We start from the raw sequence: 19,906 nt of genomic DNA, 5'->3' as shown, positions 1-19,906 counted from the left end.
AGTCGTCCCTGTTTTTTGTTTGTAGAGTTCTCGTGTTTTATGTGTTCGTTCAATTTGAATTGGAAAGAGTTCTTTGAAGTTTGTTTCTTAGAGAGAAGTGGCTGAAGGAGGAAGGAACAGAAAATTGTGCAAGACTTTGTGGGAGAACATGAATCTATACACTTCATTTCTGTTTCTGGGTTTAATTTCCACGCTGTCTTTTGTAGCTTCTGATGCGGTGGCAAAAAATGAAGGTACTTGTTAAGTTTATGGTGGTTATGTATTCACTTTTCTCTCTCAGATCTCGTTGCATCAATTCAGTTACCCTCTGTTTGGATGATGGGAAAACATAAAGAGTTAAAGACAGTACCAAAAATAGTTATTATGATGTGCATTTTTGTTCTTTTCGTTGGAACTTGCCTATAGGCTATAGTGTCATTAAGTAGCAGCATTTTCTGTTTCTGTTTCTTCTGTATACTTTGAAGGTTTGAGATCCAGCAACTGTTTTCCATTCTCAAATTCTCACTGTATTTTTGTTATGGCTTCCCAATTGAGCTATGGTATTCAGCATTCATGGTAACTAAGCATTTGCATTGCTTTTTTCGGCCTCTAACTGGGGAGTTTATTTCTGTGTAGTTTCGGCGCTTCAAACCTTCAGAGAAGCTATCTTTGATGATCCACATCTTGTTTTGTCCAATTGGAATACCCTGGTTTCGGATCCTTGTGAGTGGAATGGTGTTTTGTGCAATGGACCTCGAGATCATGTCATCAAGCTGTAAGATTCCACAGATCCCTTAAGTACATTTATTCGGAGTGCAAATTGTTATGTTGCTGTTGATGAGTTGTATTTCTAGCTAGCACATTCCTTATTCTATAGTTTGGGATAATTCTTTGCAGAAACATATCAGGGTCAGCATTAAGAGGGTTTCTTGCACCAGAATTGGGGCAAATCACCTACTTGCAAGAACTGTATGTGCCTTGCACAATGTGCTTCTAGACTTGTAGTTCTGGAATATGATGTCTGTAATTTGTGGTGTTAATATCTGGTTCTTATGGTTGTAGAATCTTGCACGGAAACAATCTTATTGGAACAATACCAAAAGAATTGGGCATGTTGAAATCTCTCAAGGTGTTGGACTTGGGGTTGAATCAGTTATCAGGACCGATTCCTCGAGAAATTGGAAATTTGACCCAAGCAGTGAAAATGTAAAAGAAAATCAATAACATCTTCTTGAATAGAGAGAAATTTTAACTCTTAATAGTTTGCCACAGTCTCTTAAACTTTATTTGTATTCTTGTAGAAACCTGCAGTCCAATGGGTTGACTGGTAGGCTACCCCCAGAGCTTGGAAATTTGAAATACCTTCAAGAACTTCGGTTGGATAGGAATAAGCTTCAAGGACCTGTTCCTGCTGGTGGAAGTTCTGATTCAACTATGCATGAGATGTGAGTATAAATATTGGAATTGAGTTGGTATTGTCTGGTCAGGAATTCATAGGCAGGGAGGCATAAATGAACTTTGGTTTTGAGTTATTTTGAAAATTATTGCAGCTGTGAAAATTTATCTGGTTTACTGTTAAATATAAGATACCAGCTACACCTTCAAAATTTGTTTCTGGTGAGTCTGTCTCTTACAGTTCTTATAATTTTCTTCAGGTATGCCTCAAATGTGAATTTAACTGGCTTGTGTCGTACGTCTCAATTAAAAGTTGCAGATTTTTCATATAACTTCTTTGTTGGGAGCTTACCCAAATGTTTGCGTGTCCCAAGGTACTTATTTGATCCTCATTTCATGTTTTGCCATTCTACTCAACCTCCACATTTACATGAATTCTGTCAAACAGATCAAGCTTTCAAGGGAATTGCCTTCAGATTAAAGACATAAAGCAGCGGACTTCTGTACAATGTGGTATGCATGACACTATTTTTATTTTGTACTCTCAAAATTGAAAGCATGAATTAGAACATCTCATAATTTAAAAATACATAGGAGACGAAATGAGCTCTGGCTTGAATTCATTGAAAGCATGAATTAGAACATCTCATAAAAATTTAAAAATACATAGGAGACGAAATGAGCTCTGGCTTGAATTCATTGTAAAGTGTCTTTCACAGTTTCACTGGCTTCCGGCTTCCCTTTATTTTCCTTTTTGAAATCCAACCTGTTTCCAAGAATGGAATGAATGAACATAATAAGTAACATTTGAATGAACTTTGTAAATCCAACATACGTATTATCTATCTATTTACTAGATATATTCTTGGCCTTACTCTAATTGAATGTTTTTTATGAACTATCATTTCATAGCTGGTGCTTCACCTGCCCAGAGCCATCCAGTAATGAACCTAAAGCATCGAGCTGCTGAACATGTGTCGAAGCATCAAAGAGCATCAAAACCTTCCTGGCTTTTGGCTCTAGAGATAGTGACGGGAGTCATGGTTGGTTGTCTCTTTTTGATTGCTATTTTCACGGCGTATCAGAGGTTTAACAGCAAATCATCTATCATCATTCCTTGGAAAAAATCTTCAAGCGAGAAAGAGCATATGACAGTATATATAGGTTCAGTTTCTACACCCTCCGGTGTGTATTTCCTTCTAATATTTCTAGAATTGCTTTAACATACTCAACAATATCAATATGCAGAATCTGATGTGTTGAAAGATGTGACGAAGTATAGCAGACAAGATCTTGAAGTGGCCTGCGAAGACTTCAGCAACATAATTGGTTCTTCACCAGATAGTGTGGTCTACAAGGGTACAATGAAAGGTGGACCTGAGATTGCTGTAATTTCCCTCTGCATTAAGGAAGAGCATTGGACGGGTTACCTTGAGCTCTATTTTCAGAGAGAGGTAATGGAACATTGCAGTTCCTAAAATGTGCAAGAACTGACAGACAAATAATCAAGACAAGTTCTTAATTTTTCTGTTATTGATGTCAATCAGGTGGCAGACTTGGCAAGGTTGAATCATGAGAATACAGGAAAACTGCTAGGTTATTGTAGAGAGAGCAATCCTTTTACCAGGATGCTGGTTTTTGATTATGCTTCAAATGGGACACTCTATGAGCACCTACATTGCTGTAAGTCAAGTTTCTTTCCTCCTTACATGATTTTTTTCTCTCCCGTTTGTTTTGGTTTCTTAAAAAGGAATTTTGACTGCAGATGAAGAAGGGTGCCAATTGTCATGGACACGGCGTATGAAAGTTATTATAGGCATTGCTCGTGGACTCAAGTATTTGCACACGGAAATTGAACCACCATTCACTATCTCAGAGTTGAATTCCAATGCTGTATATCTTACAGAAGACTTTTCACCAAAGGTATGCATGCATTGCAACTGGTTTAAATGTTCAGACCCACCAATTGAGACAGTGTAATTGAGTATCCTATATTTAACACACTACACTTGCCATGCATTCTCATTTTATTGAAACCTTAAATCGCAGCTGGTCGATTTTGAAAGTTGGAAGACAATTCTTGAAAGATCAGAGAAGAATTCTGGTTCTATTGGCAGCCAGGGCTCCATGTGCCTTCTTTCAAATTCCGTGGAGGCACGTCGTCTTGACACCAAAGGAAACATATACGGCTTTGCAGTACTTCTATTGGAAATAATCAGCGGACGACCTCCATATTGCAAGGACAAAGGGTACTTGGTGGACTGGGTAAGAAACTCTAATTTTATCTGCTTACTTAAAATTCAAGTAACCGCTCAATTCAATTTCTTGAATTTGTATCAACACATTGTAAGGAAACTAAACTTTTCATTTTATTTGCTTTTAATTATCATTATCAGGCTAGGGAATATCTTGAGATACCGGAAATGATGTCAAGTGTGGTGGATCCAGAGTTAAAACATTACAGAGAAGACGACTTGAAAGTAATATGTGAGGTGGTATCGCAATGCATCAATGGCGACCCCAATGGCCGTCCGTCAATGCGGGAATTATGTAGCATTCTGGAGGGCAGAATTGACACTTCAATTAGCGTGGATCTCAAGGGATCATCTTTGGCTTGGGCTGAACTTGCCCTTTCATCTTAGATTCATTTGAGATTGTGTCAATGCTAAGGACCAAGTATAACACAAAGATTGTCACATATACATTCAACCAGCATCTATAACTACTACTAATACTTGTTCTTTTTTCTGACTACTTAAATTGTCAATTTTTTCTTTTTCTTTCTTACATGTAAATGGTTGCTAAGTAAGGGAATGGGTAAGTATTAATGCATGACAAGGTGTCATCATTGTATAGCAGTGGTAGGTGAAATTCAAGAAATTGATTAATGTAAGAAGTTTGTCAGGCTACAATTGTATTTTTCGTATATTTGTATACATTGAGCATTTTGTTGTACGGTTTGGAGTTTTACCCTTTTTTTTTCTGAGTAAATTTTTGTAATTATATTATTTAGTATAAGCCAATGCCTAAGGGCATTCAGATTATTCATATTCTTTGGCTTTCTCCTTTAACGAGGACTTACTTTAGAAGTGGGTTAGAAATAGGGATGCACAACACAAAACATCAGCTCACTTCCAAATATAAGACACTTCAAAACATAGATTTACATTCTTGATCACAATTTATATTTCTTTATTTAAAAAAAAAAAAGCTCTTACTAGCACGTGTAGGCTTTTCATCAAATTTGGAATGTTGTTGTTGACGTTTGGGCATATAGAAGGAGAGGCCATTCGAGCATTTTGCACTGGAGTAGCTACTATAACAAATTTAACCGCATAGTCAGACTGTTATGTACACAATATATTTAAGATTTCTAATTTAAATGGAATACTCCCAAAGCCCAAACAAGAAACACTCCTAAACGGCTAATTGGCTAAACCCTAACACACCACTCCTTTGTCCTCTCCCACGCTGCTGCGTCCGGCCAACCCACCACTGCCGTCGTCTCTAACCCACCGCTGCTGCAATTATGTTGACCCTGTAGCTTTCTTCGATTCTTCCCTGTCTCCTCCTCATTCGGTTAAGCCACATCAGCTTCGCCTCCGCCGACCTGGTGACCGCCGTCGGCCATCGCGCACAGCAGTAACTCTCTGCTTCATTCAAACTTCTGAGTTCCAAGGTAACGAGATTTCCTTCTCTCTGCTACTCTCTGCTTCGTTCTGCCTTTATTCCTTTCCATGGTTTCCTTTCTTGTTCATTCCTTTCCAATTTCCATGTGAACGATATCTGTTCTCTCTGCAACTTTTCTCAGCTACAACTCATGTTGATGTTATGTGCTAAAATTTCACTAGCTACTTAGTACAAGTAATGATCCTGGCCTGTTATCAATTACATGTGCTGATCCTTGCCTCCACATTAACAATGTTTTAAAGCAATTATTATGTTTGCTAAAATGTGGAGTAATGGTATATGCCCCACTTTATATGTATACCTTATGTGCACCATTTCTGCTATAGTATTAAAGTGATTGATCAGAAACTAGAAAAGATGAGGTTGAAAATTTGGTATTTTATAAGACTTGTTGCTTAATCTATGCATATGCTAATCTATCATTTACTACATATAAACACAGATTTGAGGAATTAGGGTTTGGGGGGGCGGGGGAGGGGCGGATTTAGGAAATATTATTTTGCAATGATGATTGAATTGAAAGAACATGGGAACAACAAATTGACTGAACAATTTTATTCTGAATTGCAGAGAGCATGAAACTCATTTCTTGTAGAAGAATCTAGTAATAAATGGCTAAAACTTTTCAATAAAAATGTGTATTTTGTTCCGTGATCAGCTCAAGGACAAATAAGGAATCATAACCCTATCTCAAGCAGATAGTCTGGATATATGCATGTTTAATTATAAGATTTGATTATATAGACAATGTTTTTTTCCTTTTTTATTTTATCAGAATTAACATTCGTGTTCTTAAGTTTTTGGTATTCTTCTCTTATTGAGTTGGTGCCTTGGTGGTTTCTCTGTTAGGGATCTGGAATCATGTGTTAGCATGTGGATTGAGTTGATGGTTTCTTCTTTTTGTTTTTTAGTTGTATTCTTTTTCTGTGCAGCTGCAAGTAGGACAGTGGTTGAAGTTGAACAGACCAAGAACTGGGCATCCTCTACAAACTGCACTACTCTTGCAGAGGTCTAAACATTTTCCTACTTCTCTCTTAATGATCATTGAGGTTGAGATTGGTGCAAATTTAGCAGAGGCCTTAGTGTCTAAAAGAAAGGCTTATATTTTTGTCAAATGCATGCTTTAAGGTTATTAGTGTTTCTGCTTATTGGGAAAAAAAAATCACATAGCATAAGATATAAGCTTTTCTGCCACTACGTGTGTTTGGAACTTTGTCAAGTATATATATTTCAGGTTCTGCCTTTTCTGAGTGATGATTGTCTTAAATATAATGTGTACATAATAGTCTGACTATGCGGTTAAATTTGTTATAGCTACTCCAATGCAAAATGCCCAGAAGGCCAAGAACACATTGCCAACAGCCCAGAACTTTGCCATTTACATTCTCCCCTTTTGCTCGTGCTCTGGCTCGAATGGCCTCTCCTTCTATGCCCAAACGGCAACACCAACACTCCAAATTTGATGAAAAGCCTACACCTGCTAGTAAGAGTTCCTTTTCCTTTAACAAAAAAGAAATATAAATTGTGATCAAGAATATAAATGTATTATTTGAAGTGCCTTATATTTGTAAGTGAGCTGATGTTTTGTATTGTGAATCCCTATTTCTAACCTACTTCTTAGGTAAGTCCTCGTTAAAGGAGAAAGCCAAAGAATATGAGTCCTCTGATGAGGAGTTTGAAGTAAGATATCTTTTTATACAAATATTTATCTCTTAGTGTTGCATCTAATTAGTATATTAATTAAACATGGTCTCTGTTGCTTAAGGGAGTTGTCCAAGCAGACTTTTCCTTTTTTGATCCTAAACCCAATGACTTTCATGGAGTGAAGACCTTGCTGCAAACATACCTGGATGATAAGGAATGGGATTTAAGTGGATTTGTAGATTTAATTTTGGCGCAGACTACAGTAGGCACTGTTGTAAAGATAGAGGATGATGAGGATGAAGGGCTTTTTGCTGTTGTTAGTGCTCTTAATTTGTGGAGATATAGGGTAGGTAACATTGTGCTATATATGTTGTGTTGCTTGATCCATTTGCCTCATTTTTTTTTATCTTGATCTCAATTGCAGCTATATATCTGATGCCCTTACTGTTTGTTTAGTTGATACTTGACATCCTACTCACACTTTTTTGTTGTTGCATGTGTCTCTTTCTTTTGGAGGGTTAAAATCTCTCTCTGTCCCCTTGCTATTATATATAACTTTCTTGCCTTTATCCAAATTTACTAGTTTGCTGACTTGTAAGTGAGGCGCTACTACTAGGATATAGAAAAGCTTTCATGAACAGAACAATAACTTAATTCTTAGTTCCCTCTTTAGTTGATGTCTCCAGTTCATTATCTTTTGGCGATTTGTAAATTTGGTTTGTGACTGGCATCTCATCATTGATTAGGAGCAAAAATGCATTACGGAAGTTAAGGACTTTCTCCTATCCAAAACACGCCAAGAGAAGGGCATTACTGATAAATTGAGGTTACTTTTGGAGGAACAAGCACGTGACATAGGTCTCTTGGTTTCACAGCGGGTGTTGAACCTTCCTCCGCAACTCTTGCCACACCTTTATGAAGCCCTTTTTGATGAGGTGTCATGGGCCACAGAAGATGAGGTTAGATTTCAGTAGTATCAGATTGGTGGGGGTGTTAAAATGTGTTTCCATCTAAGCACTGGAGACTAATTTTCTCCTTAGAACTTACATTGTCTTCTTTCACATTTTATCAGCCAACAGAGGACCTCCGGAAGTCTTTCCAGTTTAAGCATTATATAATACTCAGCAAAATTTACGAGGTATATTTGCTGCTTTAGCACATCCCCTCTATTGATTGTTGTCATATGGACTGGTTTAGCTTTTTTTTGGCTAAGATAATTTTTGTCCCTCCTCAAATTTCATGTGTGATGCTGTAACTCTTTCCTGGATGTGAAAACACAGCACAAGAATATAGTAAAGAAAAGAAAACCAAGCTCCGACGATGATGAAGCAATAATTTATGTAAAGCCTGAGGATGAGATTTTCCATAAGGTATTGATGTTCTAGTGGTGTTGTTGTATAGTATATCTTTTGCATCTGATTACTGATTATTTTCCATCATACAGTTGTGCTCATGGTCCTTCTGTTTTCCATTGCGAGCTCAGCAGCTTGCACCTCCTGAGGCAAGTCTTCTATTTTTCTAAACTCTCATTGTATCATGGCAGTTACTATTGTTTGGTCAATTTCTTAAAGTTACTCGAAAAACATTCTAAAGTCCCACCACTTGTGTCTGGTAGAAATTCATACTATAGTTGCTTGCTTCTTTGGATATTGGTTATCCTGTCACTTTGCAGAGTTGTGGTGTTTATGTAACATCTATTTCATCAATGATTCTGAACCATATATTTATGTTGATACACACATTGCAGCTAAAGAATTACAGGCCAATGGGATTAATCATGGCTGTTGAGGCAGGCAAAATTCCAGCATTTCGTCAAGAGTTAGGTTCTCTAATCAGTGAAACTTGAAGCAGCAAGGTTGCACAATTTCCATTATACATACAACCTAACTGCTGAAGCTTTTCATCTATTTCAACCTTCACAATTCTTTTGAGCTGCCAAATTTTGATCCCGCCCGCAAATCATCCAATTTTAACGAGATGGTGAAGATAATTTTGTTTCCCCTCTTGTTTCTGTTGTACGCTTTTCCTGCAGTTATCGGGATTCCATACATGATGTGGTAAAACTTCCATGAATTTTTGTCATGAAAAGAGGATTGGAAATACATAATTCGGTTTTTTAATTTTTACTGAACCTGATGAAGAAGTAGTATTTTCAGTTCGATCCGTTAGTAAAACATAATCCAAGTCATTTGATTTAAGTCCCAAATTATTTTATGGGATTGGTGTTGTGCATTAAAATCTTACTTGAGATTTTTAATTATACTAATGACATCTATGAAATTGGTAAAAGTGTATCATGTTAGTCCTTAATCTATTTTCTGTTAATGGTGTGGACTATTAGGTTGTCTTTAGTGATAAGACAAGACACTAAAAATAAGACATAAATAATATATACACAAAAATTAGTATTTTTGTATTTTGTGAAGTGATTTTGAGATAAGAACATATAGAAGTAGGAATTGAAGATATAGCATCAAAGAGAAGTGAATCGAAAATAGACAGAAATATAAAGCTTAGTAAGCAAGTGACAAAGCTAGAACTATATATATATAAGTTATGCTAGTGCTAGAGCTATCTACCACTACTATGTGATTTCACTAACAATTCAAGACTCCAATAATCAATAACTAACAATTCTTGATTCCTAAACATTTATTATCCTCTCTACTAAAGAGTTTAGTAGTGAAAATAATACAAATATCCAACACAAGAACAATATGAAAACACTCATAAAATAATATAGCAGTAAATATAAGCAAGCAAATATATCAAGTAAAGCAATAACAATAATACATCGATATTTTAACAAGGAAAATTCTCTTAAGGTAAGAGGTAAAAATCACAAGTCGTCCAAACTAATGAAATAGTTTCACTATAATCAAATATAAGGTATAAGAGAGTCTTAAACAAAGCACAAATTATGCATACAATCAGCCAACACATCAAAGCACCAAAGCTAACAAATGAGTACAAGATAAAAAATATCCAAAAAATAGAGGAGTTATTCGAAACTGATTCCTCTCACTACAGACCTCCAATCAACATCTCCACCATCCAGAATGAAGAACAAGATGAGCTGAACCTGCATTACAAATTTCAAGCTGCTCCAACGATGAACGAATAAGAAATTATCGTTTGAAATCTACTGTTCTGTACAGAAACGAAATTATATTTTTTCTCTTCTCTCTCACTTTGTGACTGCTCTTTCTCACTCTCTGTTGTCCCAAAAAATCTGATTAGGGTAGTGTGGCACAAGGATGGAAGGAGACACCCCAAAAAACTGGGCTTAGACTTCACAAAGGAAAGAAAAAGCCCAACAAATCTCTCCCTTCTCATCTAGGAGGAGCCTTTGCCATTCCGGCGATTAAATAACATGTTTCAAGACAAAAAAAAAAGTTTCAAGCTTATCTCTTGAAAATACTTTTGTCATCATATCAGCACCATTATCATTATCATCAGTATAAACTTTCCCAAGTTCCAACAATTTGGAATTCAACACATCCCGTATCCAGTGATAACTAACATCAATATGTTTAGATCTTGCATGAAAAGTAGAATTCTTAGCAAGATGAATAGCACTTTGACTATTACACAACAACACATAACGGTCTTGCTTGAAACCAAGCTCTCGAAGAAATTTTTTCATCCACAACAACTCTTTACATGCTTCAGTTGATGTAATAAACTCTTCCTCTGTGGTAGAAAGTACAACACACTTTTGTAGCCTTGACTACCATGAAATAGCCTCCTTGCAAACTTGACCAAATAACTTGAAGTAGACCTTTGAGAATCAACATCTCCTGCCATGTCTGCATCAGTAAATCCAACTAGCAAAGATTTCTCACCACTAAAACTCAAACTCAAATTAGTTGTACCTTTGAGATATCTCATAATCTATTTAACAACATTCCAATGCTCTTTACTTGGATTAGAGAGGAAACGACTCACAATACCAACCGCATGAGCAATGTCTGGTTTAGTACACACCATAGCATACATCAACCTTCCAACCGCTGAGGCATAAGGAATTTCATCCACTGTTTGTTTCTCCTCGTTAATAATTAGACACTGCTTGATATTCAACTTAAAATGAGGAGTAAAAGAACTAGCAACATATTTGGTATTATTCATGCTAAACCTTTTTTCCAAATCATACTCATAGTTTCTAAAAGAGTTTACCTTTGTTGATAGCTGCAGAAGTGGGCTTCATGGTATTAATGGTGAAGTGTTGACCTCTTAAATAATTTTTACATTTTTTTAAGTAGTTTTTTTTATGTTTAATTTAAAATTCTTATATTTTTAATAAAATTTTCATAATTAATCATATATTTAGAGTTGTTTTAGAATTATTGTGTTTTCAGGATTTATTTTGAAAGTAATCAGGATAAGAGAAATAAACAAGGAAACAAAAAGTGCACTCCCAGGAGAGAAGAAGAGGTTGGCGCCTAACTTGAAGGATCTGAAGTCCAGTGCCAACCATCCAAGCCCATTGCCTGAAAGAAAAGTCCATCTCTCAAAGGTGGTACCCAGCTCCAAGGAAGCCAAAGCCTAGTGCCTTCCATGGACTTGGAGTTCTCAAGCCCAGTGCCAGGAATGGGCACCCAACTTCAAAAGACTTTCAACACACTAGGCACCCAGCACCCAAAACCAGGGCCTAACTTCAAGTGGATTTTCACCTTGACTTCAAAGATTTGAAGTCCAGGCGCCAGCCTTATTTCAATAAGGTCGGCGCCCCACGCCAAAAAGAGGGCGCCCAGCGCCTTCAACAAGGCCACAGTATGGTACCCAACTTAGGCAAGTGGCGACTAACACCTAGAATTTCTACTACTGTACTACATGGGTGCCCAACGCCAGAAAATCTTTTACTTTCAGGGGTTCAAAATTGCATTGGCATCCAACGCCAAAACTTCGAGTCCAGTGCCAGGCCCAAAATTCATTAGATTGATTATATTATTAATTAATAATTTTTTTTATCTTAAAAACATTATTCTAATAGAAGGAACATGTATATTAATATACGATTATGAAAAACAAAATATTCATATATTACTAAAGTTAGNACTGATCATTAGATTTATTACTGTAATGAATACATGGAAAAAAAATTAAATATCGTTTGTACTTTCACAAATTGTATGACTTTTAAATTATTAATACCTAGAAATTAAACTTCTAACAATAACAATAATTGGAATCTAATCAATTCGTATATATATGTGCAATGCTAAACATAATTGGAACCAAATCAATGAGAACCTAATAATTGAAATTATAATCTGATCTTTTAATAAAAAGAATTTTTTATTTGAATTTTGAGAGTAAAAGAATGTTTTAAATAATAGTAAACATAAATGTATCATATATAAAATTATTATATAATAAAATAGAAAAAATATGTATATTAATTAATTGATAAAGAAGTAATTATAATTTGTATATCAATATAAACTAATTATATATTTTGTACAATTTTTAATTAGTTCTTTCTTTTGATATTATTTTGTAAGAGTGCTATGTAATTCTATACAGTGCATAATTAAAAATTCAAATATATCTCTATCCGACAAAAAAGATGTTTTAAAGAAGAATTTATGATATGATTAACTTTGGCGGTCAAAATAAAATTATGTTCAAACCAACTAAGTTTGAATATAGAATTTTTCTCAGGAAGGATACCATTTTGTACTCCCCAATTTCGAAAAATTCTTTTTTGCTTTAAACCAAACAAAAAAATATTCTAAAAAAAAAGAGATCACTCATATTTAATAGGTAAGAGTTATACCGTTTATATTTAAATTAGTTGGTTTAAATATATTTTGATAATTTTTTAAAATTAAAATTTTATACTTTTAATTTATAGATGTAATAAAACTTCTAATCTATTATAAATTTAGAGTCCTGCTAGGGAGTCAATGGAATATTTGTACAATGTGTACAATGGGCTATATGAGTTACAAAATGAACATCACCTATAATATATAGAATAACCACCCGGATACTATGGATCGGGTACTATGGATCTAGAATTCTGATACCATGTCATGATACCACTAATCCCAAAAGCTTACGCTGATGGAAAAAAAAGTAACACTAATGGTTATATCTCTAATACTCTATAAACCTCCATTGTACATATTGTACAAATATTCCATTACCTCCCTATACTTTCCCATAAATTTAACACTACGGTGTTTTTATTGTGTTAGAACTTGATGAGCTGCAGTAAATTGAAATAGCTGTGAAAATATTTTCAAATTTAATGAGAAGTTTTTAAATTTGTCTTAATATTTTATAAAGGTAGACCTAAATTGATATTTAAATTATGTGAGAATTTTGTAAAACAATTCATCAAGTATGTATAATTGCATAAATAAAAAATATGTTAAATAAGTTAAATATATTCATAAAAAAATTTTAAAAGCATATTTCAAACATAAATACAAAAGTTAAATATTTTTCGTATATTGCACGAATAAGAACAAAATCAACTTTGTAATATTCCATTAATATCACATAATCACATTTGTCCAAGAAAAAAAAAACATTTTTGAACATCTAAATTATTATATTCTATATAACACTTTCATCTTTTAATTTTACGTTGATGGTTAATTAATTTAATGTAAAATTCTTATCTTCTCATGGTTCTTGCTAGATATCCTATTCGAGCCTAATTTTAAACGATTATCATTCAAAAAATAAAAATATGAAAGCCATTCTCTAGATAAGGTCTTTCCAATCCAAAATATGGTTTTAAAAGAAGAATTGGAGACATTAAGCATACATATATGAGTTTGTTTGATCATTTTTGCAGTAACAGCTAATACAATTGCCCAAGAGCCAACCCCAATTGAAAAACCAAGAGGCTAGATTGGCAACTTGATAGACCCAATTAAACCAACCAACCAACAATCCAAGATCACACTAGAAAAAACTGAACAAGCATATATTGAGTTTTTAACTTTTAAGGAAGAACAATATGCCAGTAAAAGTGCATGTCATTCATCATTGCTCGCTCTATGGTAACATCAAGAAAGACATGCTTAGATTAGATGGCTCGAGCTTTCACAATGTCCAAGCTCATCTCGCTTGGATCGGTTGCCTGCAATTCCACTTGTATGCCGTCCAATTCTCTCTTGAATCTATCTTTGGAGCTAGCATACACCATCTTCATCCTCACCTTTGAGCTATCTGGGGACCTACATGCATGCACCCCATTACAATATCATATACAAACAATCTATAATGTTGCATTAAATTAAACTGCTTTTAATAACTCCATCTGTTCCGAAATATCTATCAATGTTAGAGAGATAATAATTCATGTGGACTCTATTTGCTTGAATTTTTTGCATAAGCCTTCATTTTTTTAATTTGTCTTATGCTATTTTTTCCATTTTAGGGTCTAACAAAGTTCGAACTCTAAACTTTATGTCATAGAAACTCTGATACCATATCATAATACCAATCCTCCCAAAAGCTTACGCAGATAGGAGGAGGCACATGAATGGTTATATCTCTAATTGTCAATAGTCTAGTCAGTGCATATAAGTACCATGCGATGAAGAAGATCTTGCTTTTCTGGCAATTCTCATCGGTTGTGAAATCAAAATCATAGACAGCATAACGGCACTCATCAGCCGGCAGGCTGGCCATAAAGTCATCATAACTGTCGCCAGCACCCCCTAATTTCTCGACCACCACCTGCTGTCCGTCAATTTTGAACACAATGTAACGGTAGATCCTCTTTGCTTTAAGCTCCAGGAACCTGAATTTGCACTCATCCTCCACAGCCATTCCAGACGCTGCATTTGCCTGCACCAACATCTCATGTCATGAATTAAAAGTCTTATGTGCTAATGTGCTATGCTATGTGATGATATGCACTTGTCAATTGATTGCAACATTTGCTCATTCTCCTCATTATTGTCAACCTCTCCTAACTTAATATAATGATCTTAATTTATTAAATGTGAAATTTCAGTTCTCATTATAATGTATAAAATAGTTAAATAGTAGTGTTCTTTTTAAAACGTTATATTTTCCAAATGTGGGAATGTCAAGAACATGGTGCATGTCTTCAAGAAAATTCACATTATTACAGAGTAGAAGAATCAAATAGCATGCAAACATAAGCAAAAGAGGCGAGGGAAAAAAACATACCATTTTGCCAGCAATGAGGAAGAAGTGCCGCGAAAGCTAATCAAAGGAAATGAGAGGAAAAAGTAGCAGTGGAGAATATGGATAGTGCGAGCGAAAGTAACAATGACAACAATGGAGAGAAAGCAAGGTATAAGATCCTTGATTTTTGGACAAGGAGAGGCGGAAATTTGAGAAGACTGAGATAGTGGTTAAAGAATTCAACTGAGGAGAGAATTAAGGGAAATGGTTGGTTCTAATTTGTTTTGCATCCTTACCTATCTAATCACAAATTTAGTTAATGCTTCCTTGCTAATTTCATTATCTTTTATTAGATAACTCTTTGTTGTACTTATTTACACAAGACATGGTGTTGACTCGTTCATCTTCCATCATTAGATGAAAGACGGGCTCTGTTAAAATTTAATCTAATAATAAATGGTTGACCATGTCCAAAAAAATAACTACACCTAATATAACTCTTTTTGGTTAGAAAGAGGACCAACCAAACCAATACAGAGCAATCAATTAAAATGTCAATTTTTTTAGAAGACTAAGAACGGAAACACAGGGTATGGCAAGCTCTAACAGGAAGGGTTCCCACATTTTTTTATTTTATAAAATATTAGTCCACACAATTCTTGAAAAAAATAAATTTAACAAGTAGCATTGAAGTAAACATATCAACACGACACTGCTACATCATTAATGAAATAACACTTATATCTAGAGCAATGAAGGTTCACACAAGTAAAACAAAAGAATCCATTGTCATTTGTTCAAAGAATTCCAAAGTATGCCCAGATCAACATTCCCTCCTGAAACTACTATTCCGATATGTTTGCAATCCTTCCAAGCAAGATTTTTCTGGAAAGTATCAGATAGGACAGCAGCAAGACCAATTGCACCACTTGGTTCAACAACAACCTTAAGAATTTCAAAGCAAAGTTTCATGGCTTTGATTATTTCACTGTCTTCCACAGTTATAACTTCCTCGACAAGATCTCGCACTACAGGCCTGCTCCAATTGTATCACGACTCATGAGCAAACATGACGACTTAACAGAATCGTGAAAAGCAACACTAAAAGATGAATGTCAGAATAAAACCCTCAAAAATAAAACAAAACAAAGCAAAAAACATAGAATTCTCTAATCATGTAAAAGGCAGGGAACAATAAAGGTGACCGAGAACTACATGTTTAGTTGACAATCTCGATGAGGAGAGTTTTATCTTTACCATGTGAAATCCCCAAGAAATGCTCGAAGGCCATCAGCTATAGTATTTGTCTTGGCCATCGTTATTATCCTCCCGGCTACTTTGGATTGTGCAGCATCATCTGCCCCTTATTCCTGATATCAAACCACCACCTACAATTTTTGAAAAATCAGGAACTAGATGCTGAAATCAAAATAAACATTTTGGTTCACATCTTGGCAGAAAAGAATGAACAAACCACTTATGGGAACTACAAGAGTATCTATTTGTGGAACTTGTTCCAGAAGCTCCAAGGATATGGTACCCTGACCACTGCAAGAACAACCAAATATGTCAAAAGTGCAATGATGTAAAATTCATCAAATTTCTACGAGTATGTACGGGGACCAACTTTTAGTTAGCCAACTTTAGAATTTAGATTTATAATTTAAAATCTAGAATTTAATATAAACAAAATAATTTTTAAAAAATTGATTGATTTTGACTGAAAAAAAGTCGGTTCCCTAACATTACACAATTTCTACTTATCCCCATTTCAAATGATAACGTTTTATGTCAGGTTTTTTGAAGTAGAACAAAAGAAACAGTGACACAATGCATAAAGAGTTTCTTGCCACCTCAATATGCGGCCATCGTTATAGGGATGAACAAAGATAGCACCAGTTTCTTGCCACACTTTGTTTGCAATTTCCTCCCTTGATTGCACAGAAGCCTCAGACCAGACAACTTGACCCCCATATCTCTTTACATTCTCAACCTTGCAGGTTGGAGCATTTTTAGGAATAACAATATATGCAGCGATTCCCCGTAGCTTCGCGGCCAAAGCCAACGCTGCAGCATGGTTTCCACTGATTTTGGAGAGCACAATCAATCAGGACTAAACCTACACCTAATCTGATAAATCAAAACAACTTGCAGAGACAAACCTGCTGTGTGTTACAACTCCCTTAGAAGCATCTTCATCGTCTAGCGAGAAAACAGCATTGCAGGCACCTCGAAATTTAAAGGCTCCACTGATGAACCATAGAATAAAGTGAAAACAAGAGAACAGTTGAAATTGGAATTCATTGGGACTAGATATCTTACCCCTTCTGGAAACATTCGCATTTAAAGTAGAGGTGCCTTCCCGATAAGGCATTGAGAGAGGTGGACGACATAACTGGAGTCTTGAGAATAAATGGTTTGATTCTGTCATGTGCTTCCTTTATGGACGAAATATCAGCTGCATATTTCCCCTTTTCTATTTCGCTCTCTCCTTCCATCTATCTTTCTATATATCTGAGTAAGAAATTTCTGTGACAGTGGGATTATGATTCCTTTGCTGCCTCAGGCTTCACTTCCACTTCCACGGTCTTTTCTTTTTCATGATTTGTTTTTCTTTGGTCAACATCAATTTAACAGCGCAGAATTTAACTGTTACGATGGGTAACCGGAGATTAATGGGTTGGACTCGTTAGATTGGCCCGATCGTCTGATGAGGGAAGCCTTCGCAATAGATCACTCGTCTGAGCCTCCGTCCAACTTGTGAGTATGAATGAGCGGGGGGTGGTACCTGCAAAGACACTCCGATGCCTAAGTCAGCAAGGGCGTAAGCAGGTCTAGGAAGTATTGGGACTTAGTGATACCTGAGGAGTGTCAGTGTATTTATAGTGGTGAACCAATAACCACCGTTGGAATAGTTCCACCTTTTAAGGTGGATAACCATCCTTTTATCTTAGGGAAGTTGAAATATGGCTCCTGGAAGTGGGTTGAGAGATTTTAGGGGCGGTTACTAGCTTGAATGAGTGCCTATCTGCCAGCTAATCTCAGTTCCCGACTTCTTTAGGGCAAGACGTGTTAAGAACCGACTTCTCCAGGGGAAGGTCGGTGTAGGATGAGGCCCAATCTTTTGGGTTGGGTCTTTCGTTTGGACCTGGGCCTTAGCGTTGGGCCAGGATATGAACAGTGCCCTTACTCGAGCCCAATTTCTTTTAAAAGTTGGGGTCGAGTATTTAACCCAGGACCATAACCGACCTGATAGGGGACCGACGTGATGTTTTAGAACCGACGTGTTTTAAAAATTCTCAACAGTCGCGTCTAATCAAACGTTGCGTCTGTTAGGGATTTGTGTATTCATACGCGGAGATCAGTTACATTGGGAACGGTGCCTCTCTTTAAATGACGACTTCCATTTTTATCATTATGCCCAACGTTTTTATAAATACTTTCCCTCTCTTTCCTGGCTTCGTTTCTGAAAATTTTCACACTTCCTCTCCTCTGTTCGGAAGAAGCTTTTGTTCGAAGGAATTCATCTTTCTCTGCCCCTATTCTTTTTCAAGCAAAGGTTAGTTTTTCTCTACTCTCTTTTTATAAAATGCTTTCATTTGTGTGTTTTTATTTTTAGAGAGGAGAGTTGGCTTGTAGGCTTCTAGTGATTCTGTTTTGTTTGATTTTCAGGCCCCTTAGAGACCCTGTTTTTGATCTTTTTTTTCTTTTTCCTTTGTAGGTTTCACTAACCCTTTCTAGGAAAAAATGTCTTCTATAGAAACCCTTGCTCAGTGGGTGGATGTCACGGTTCTGGGGGAAGAACCTTTTGTTGATACCGACTTCATCACCAATCTTCGCACTCATCATAGGCTTTGCACCTCTGACGAAAATGAGCCGAAATATGAATTGATTGTCCCGGGTCCGGAAGACCGGGTTTGTTTTGGGAGGACTTCTGAGGCAGCCCCTCATTTTTTCTATATGTATGAGAGCATGATTACTCGCCTGGGCATTTTTCTTCCTTTTTCCGACTTTGAGATTGCTGTTTTACGCCATTGCCGTGTTGCTCCTACCCAACTGCATCCTAATTCTTGGGGTTTTCTGAAAATTTACCAATTTATCAGCCATGCTTTAGATTTTTTTATTTCTCTGAGGATTTTCTTTTTCCTCTTTCACATGACCAAGCCTTTTAGTGGGCAAAATAACAAACAACAGTGGGTGTCTTTCCGAGCTATACAAGATCGGAGAGTCTTCACTCTTTTTGATGAATTCTTTCATGACTTCAAACATTATTTTTTCAAAGTTCAAGTTGTAGAAGGTCACCATCCCTTTTTCCTAGATGAGAATTCTTTTCCTTGCTTCCCTCTGTACTGATTGGAGGCCTCCTCCTGTGAGAAATATAGTTTGGATGATTTGGATGAAGTGGAGACAACCATCGTGGGGTTCCTCCGAGAAGTATGGGGGAGGGCCCCTTATCTGGATACAAAAAAGTTTCTCCAGGGGTTTCCGACCTTTGTCCAGACACAACTAGGTAGCTTTTTGTGTGCTTATATTTTCCGACTTGTTTCTTCCGACTTGTTTTGCTGATTTTAGCTACCTAATTGTTTTTTACAGAGATGGCGAAGAAGAATTCCAAGGAGTCTTACCAGAGAGTTCAGGAGGCCAAGGCAAGATCCCGCGCCAGAGTTGGTGGCGCCAGGGTAACTAGCTCTTCCCTTCCTTCCCCTCCCCCCTCTTCTCGCAATTTGGGGACCCCTACCCAGCCCATTGTCATTTCTTCCTCAGCTTCTTCTCTGCCGTCCCCCCTCCTCGATCTTCTCCTGAGCCAGAAAAGAAGAAGCGCAAGACCTTGGAGTCTAGCTCTTCTTTTGAAAGTGAGGTCAAGGTGGATGCGCCTCAGTTCGTTCGGAAGTATATCTATCCTCATACCCGTATAGGTATGGATGATGCTTCTGTACGAAACCACCTTACCATTCTGGCTCAGGAGAGTATCAGGGCGGCGGGGGTGTACACAAAGTTCCTTGATCTTTTTGAGAAGACTCCTCTTAGCTTTCTGGGTTCATCCTCGAGGGTTGAAGAGCTAGAGGGGAGGCTTCTC

General features: G+C 36.4%; 4 protein-coding genes across 5 annotated transcripts in view; 2 read left to right on the top strand and 2 right to left on the bottom strand.

Moving 5' to 3' along the window:
• LOC107630813 (probable LRR receptor-like serine/threonine-protein kinase At1g63430) overlaps positions 1–4,347 on the top strand; it is a 20,773-nt gene extending 16,426 nt beyond the window's left edge. Inside the window, exons 3-15 of the mRNA XM_016334058.2 lie at positions 48–233; positions 616–754; positions 877–948; positions 1,042–1,185; positions 1,281–1,424; positions 1,635–1,748; positions 1,823–1,887; positions 2,287–2,538; positions 2,623–2,828; positions 2,922–3,057; positions 3,140–3,297; positions 3,424–3,639; positions 3,771–4,347. Coding sequence (XP_016189544.1) covers positions 149–233; positions 616–754; positions 877–948; positions 1,042–1,185; positions 1,281–1,424; positions 1,635–1,748; positions 1,823–1,887; positions 2,287–2,538; positions 2,623–2,828; positions 2,922–3,057; positions 3,140–3,297; positions 3,424–3,639; positions 3,771–4,016 — 1,977 coding nt within the window. The 5' untranslated portion in view covers positions 48–148 and the 3' untranslated portion in view covers positions 4,017–4,347. The remainder of the gene's footprint in view (positions 1–47; positions 234–615; positions 755–876; positions 949–1,041; positions 1,186–1,280; positions 1,425–1,634; positions 1,749–1,822; positions 1,888–2,286; positions 2,539–2,622; positions 2,829–2,921; positions 3,058–3,139; positions 3,298–3,423; positions 3,640–3,770) is intronic.
• LOC107630811 (protein BCCIP homolog) lies at positions 5,914–8,922 on the top strand. Its single transcript, XM_021119206.1, has 9 exons — positions 5,914–6,073; positions 6,379–6,547; positions 6,686–6,744; positions 6,830–7,054; positions 7,455–7,667; positions 7,781–7,846; positions 7,989–8,078; positions 8,153–8,209; positions 8,456–8,922. The coding sequence occupies exons 1-9, from the start codon at positions 5,936–5,938 to the stop codon at positions 8,552–8,554; spliced, it is 1,116 nt and encodes a 371-aa protein (XP_020974865.1). The 5' UTR covers positions 5,914–5,935; the 3' UTR covers positions 8,555–8,922.
• On the bottom strand, positions 13,430–16,195 carry LOC107630809 (actin-depolymerizing factor 7). 2 transcript variants are annotated; one of them, XM_021119205.1, is made up of 3 exons: positions 16,087–16,195; positions 14,264–14,523; positions 13,430–13,907 (listed from the first exon to the last, which is right to left on the bottom strand). In XM_021119205.1, exons 1-3 carry the CDS (start codon positions 16,087–16,089, stop codon positions 13,757–13,759), a joined length of 414 nt encoding a protein of 137 aa, XP_020974864.1. In that variant the 5' UTR covers positions 16,090–16,195; the 3' UTR covers positions 13,430–13,756. The 2 variants fall into 2 exon arrangements, with proteins under 2 accessions (XP_020974864.1, XP_016189541.1); XM_016334055.2 differs by lacking the exon at positions 16,087–16,195 and adding an exon at positions 14,872–15,067 and having other exon boundaries at positions 13,434–13,907.
• On the bottom strand, positions 15,427–17,448 carry LOC107630810 (serine racemase). Its single transcript, XM_016334056.2, is given in 7 exon segments — positions 15,427–15,865; positions 16,087–16,194; positions 16,196–16,217; positions 16,304–16,377; positions 16,683–16,913; positions 16,992–17,078; positions 17,152–17,448. Coding segments are annotated over 7 exon segments (945 nt in total). The 5' UTR covers positions 17,328–17,448; the 3' UTR covers positions 15,427–15,618.

The sequence above is a fragment of the Arachis ipaensis genome, chromosome B03 (assembly GCF_000816755.2).
Source record: "Arachis ipaensis cultivar K30076 chromosome B03, Araip1.1, whole genome shotgun sequence".
NCBI classification, from domain to species: Eukaryota; Viridiplantae; Streptophyta; class Magnoliopsida; order Fabales; family Fabaceae; genus Arachis; species Arachis ipaensis.
Note: the sequence above shows the minus strand (reverse complement) of the source record. Positions and strands in the feature narration are given on the sequence as shown.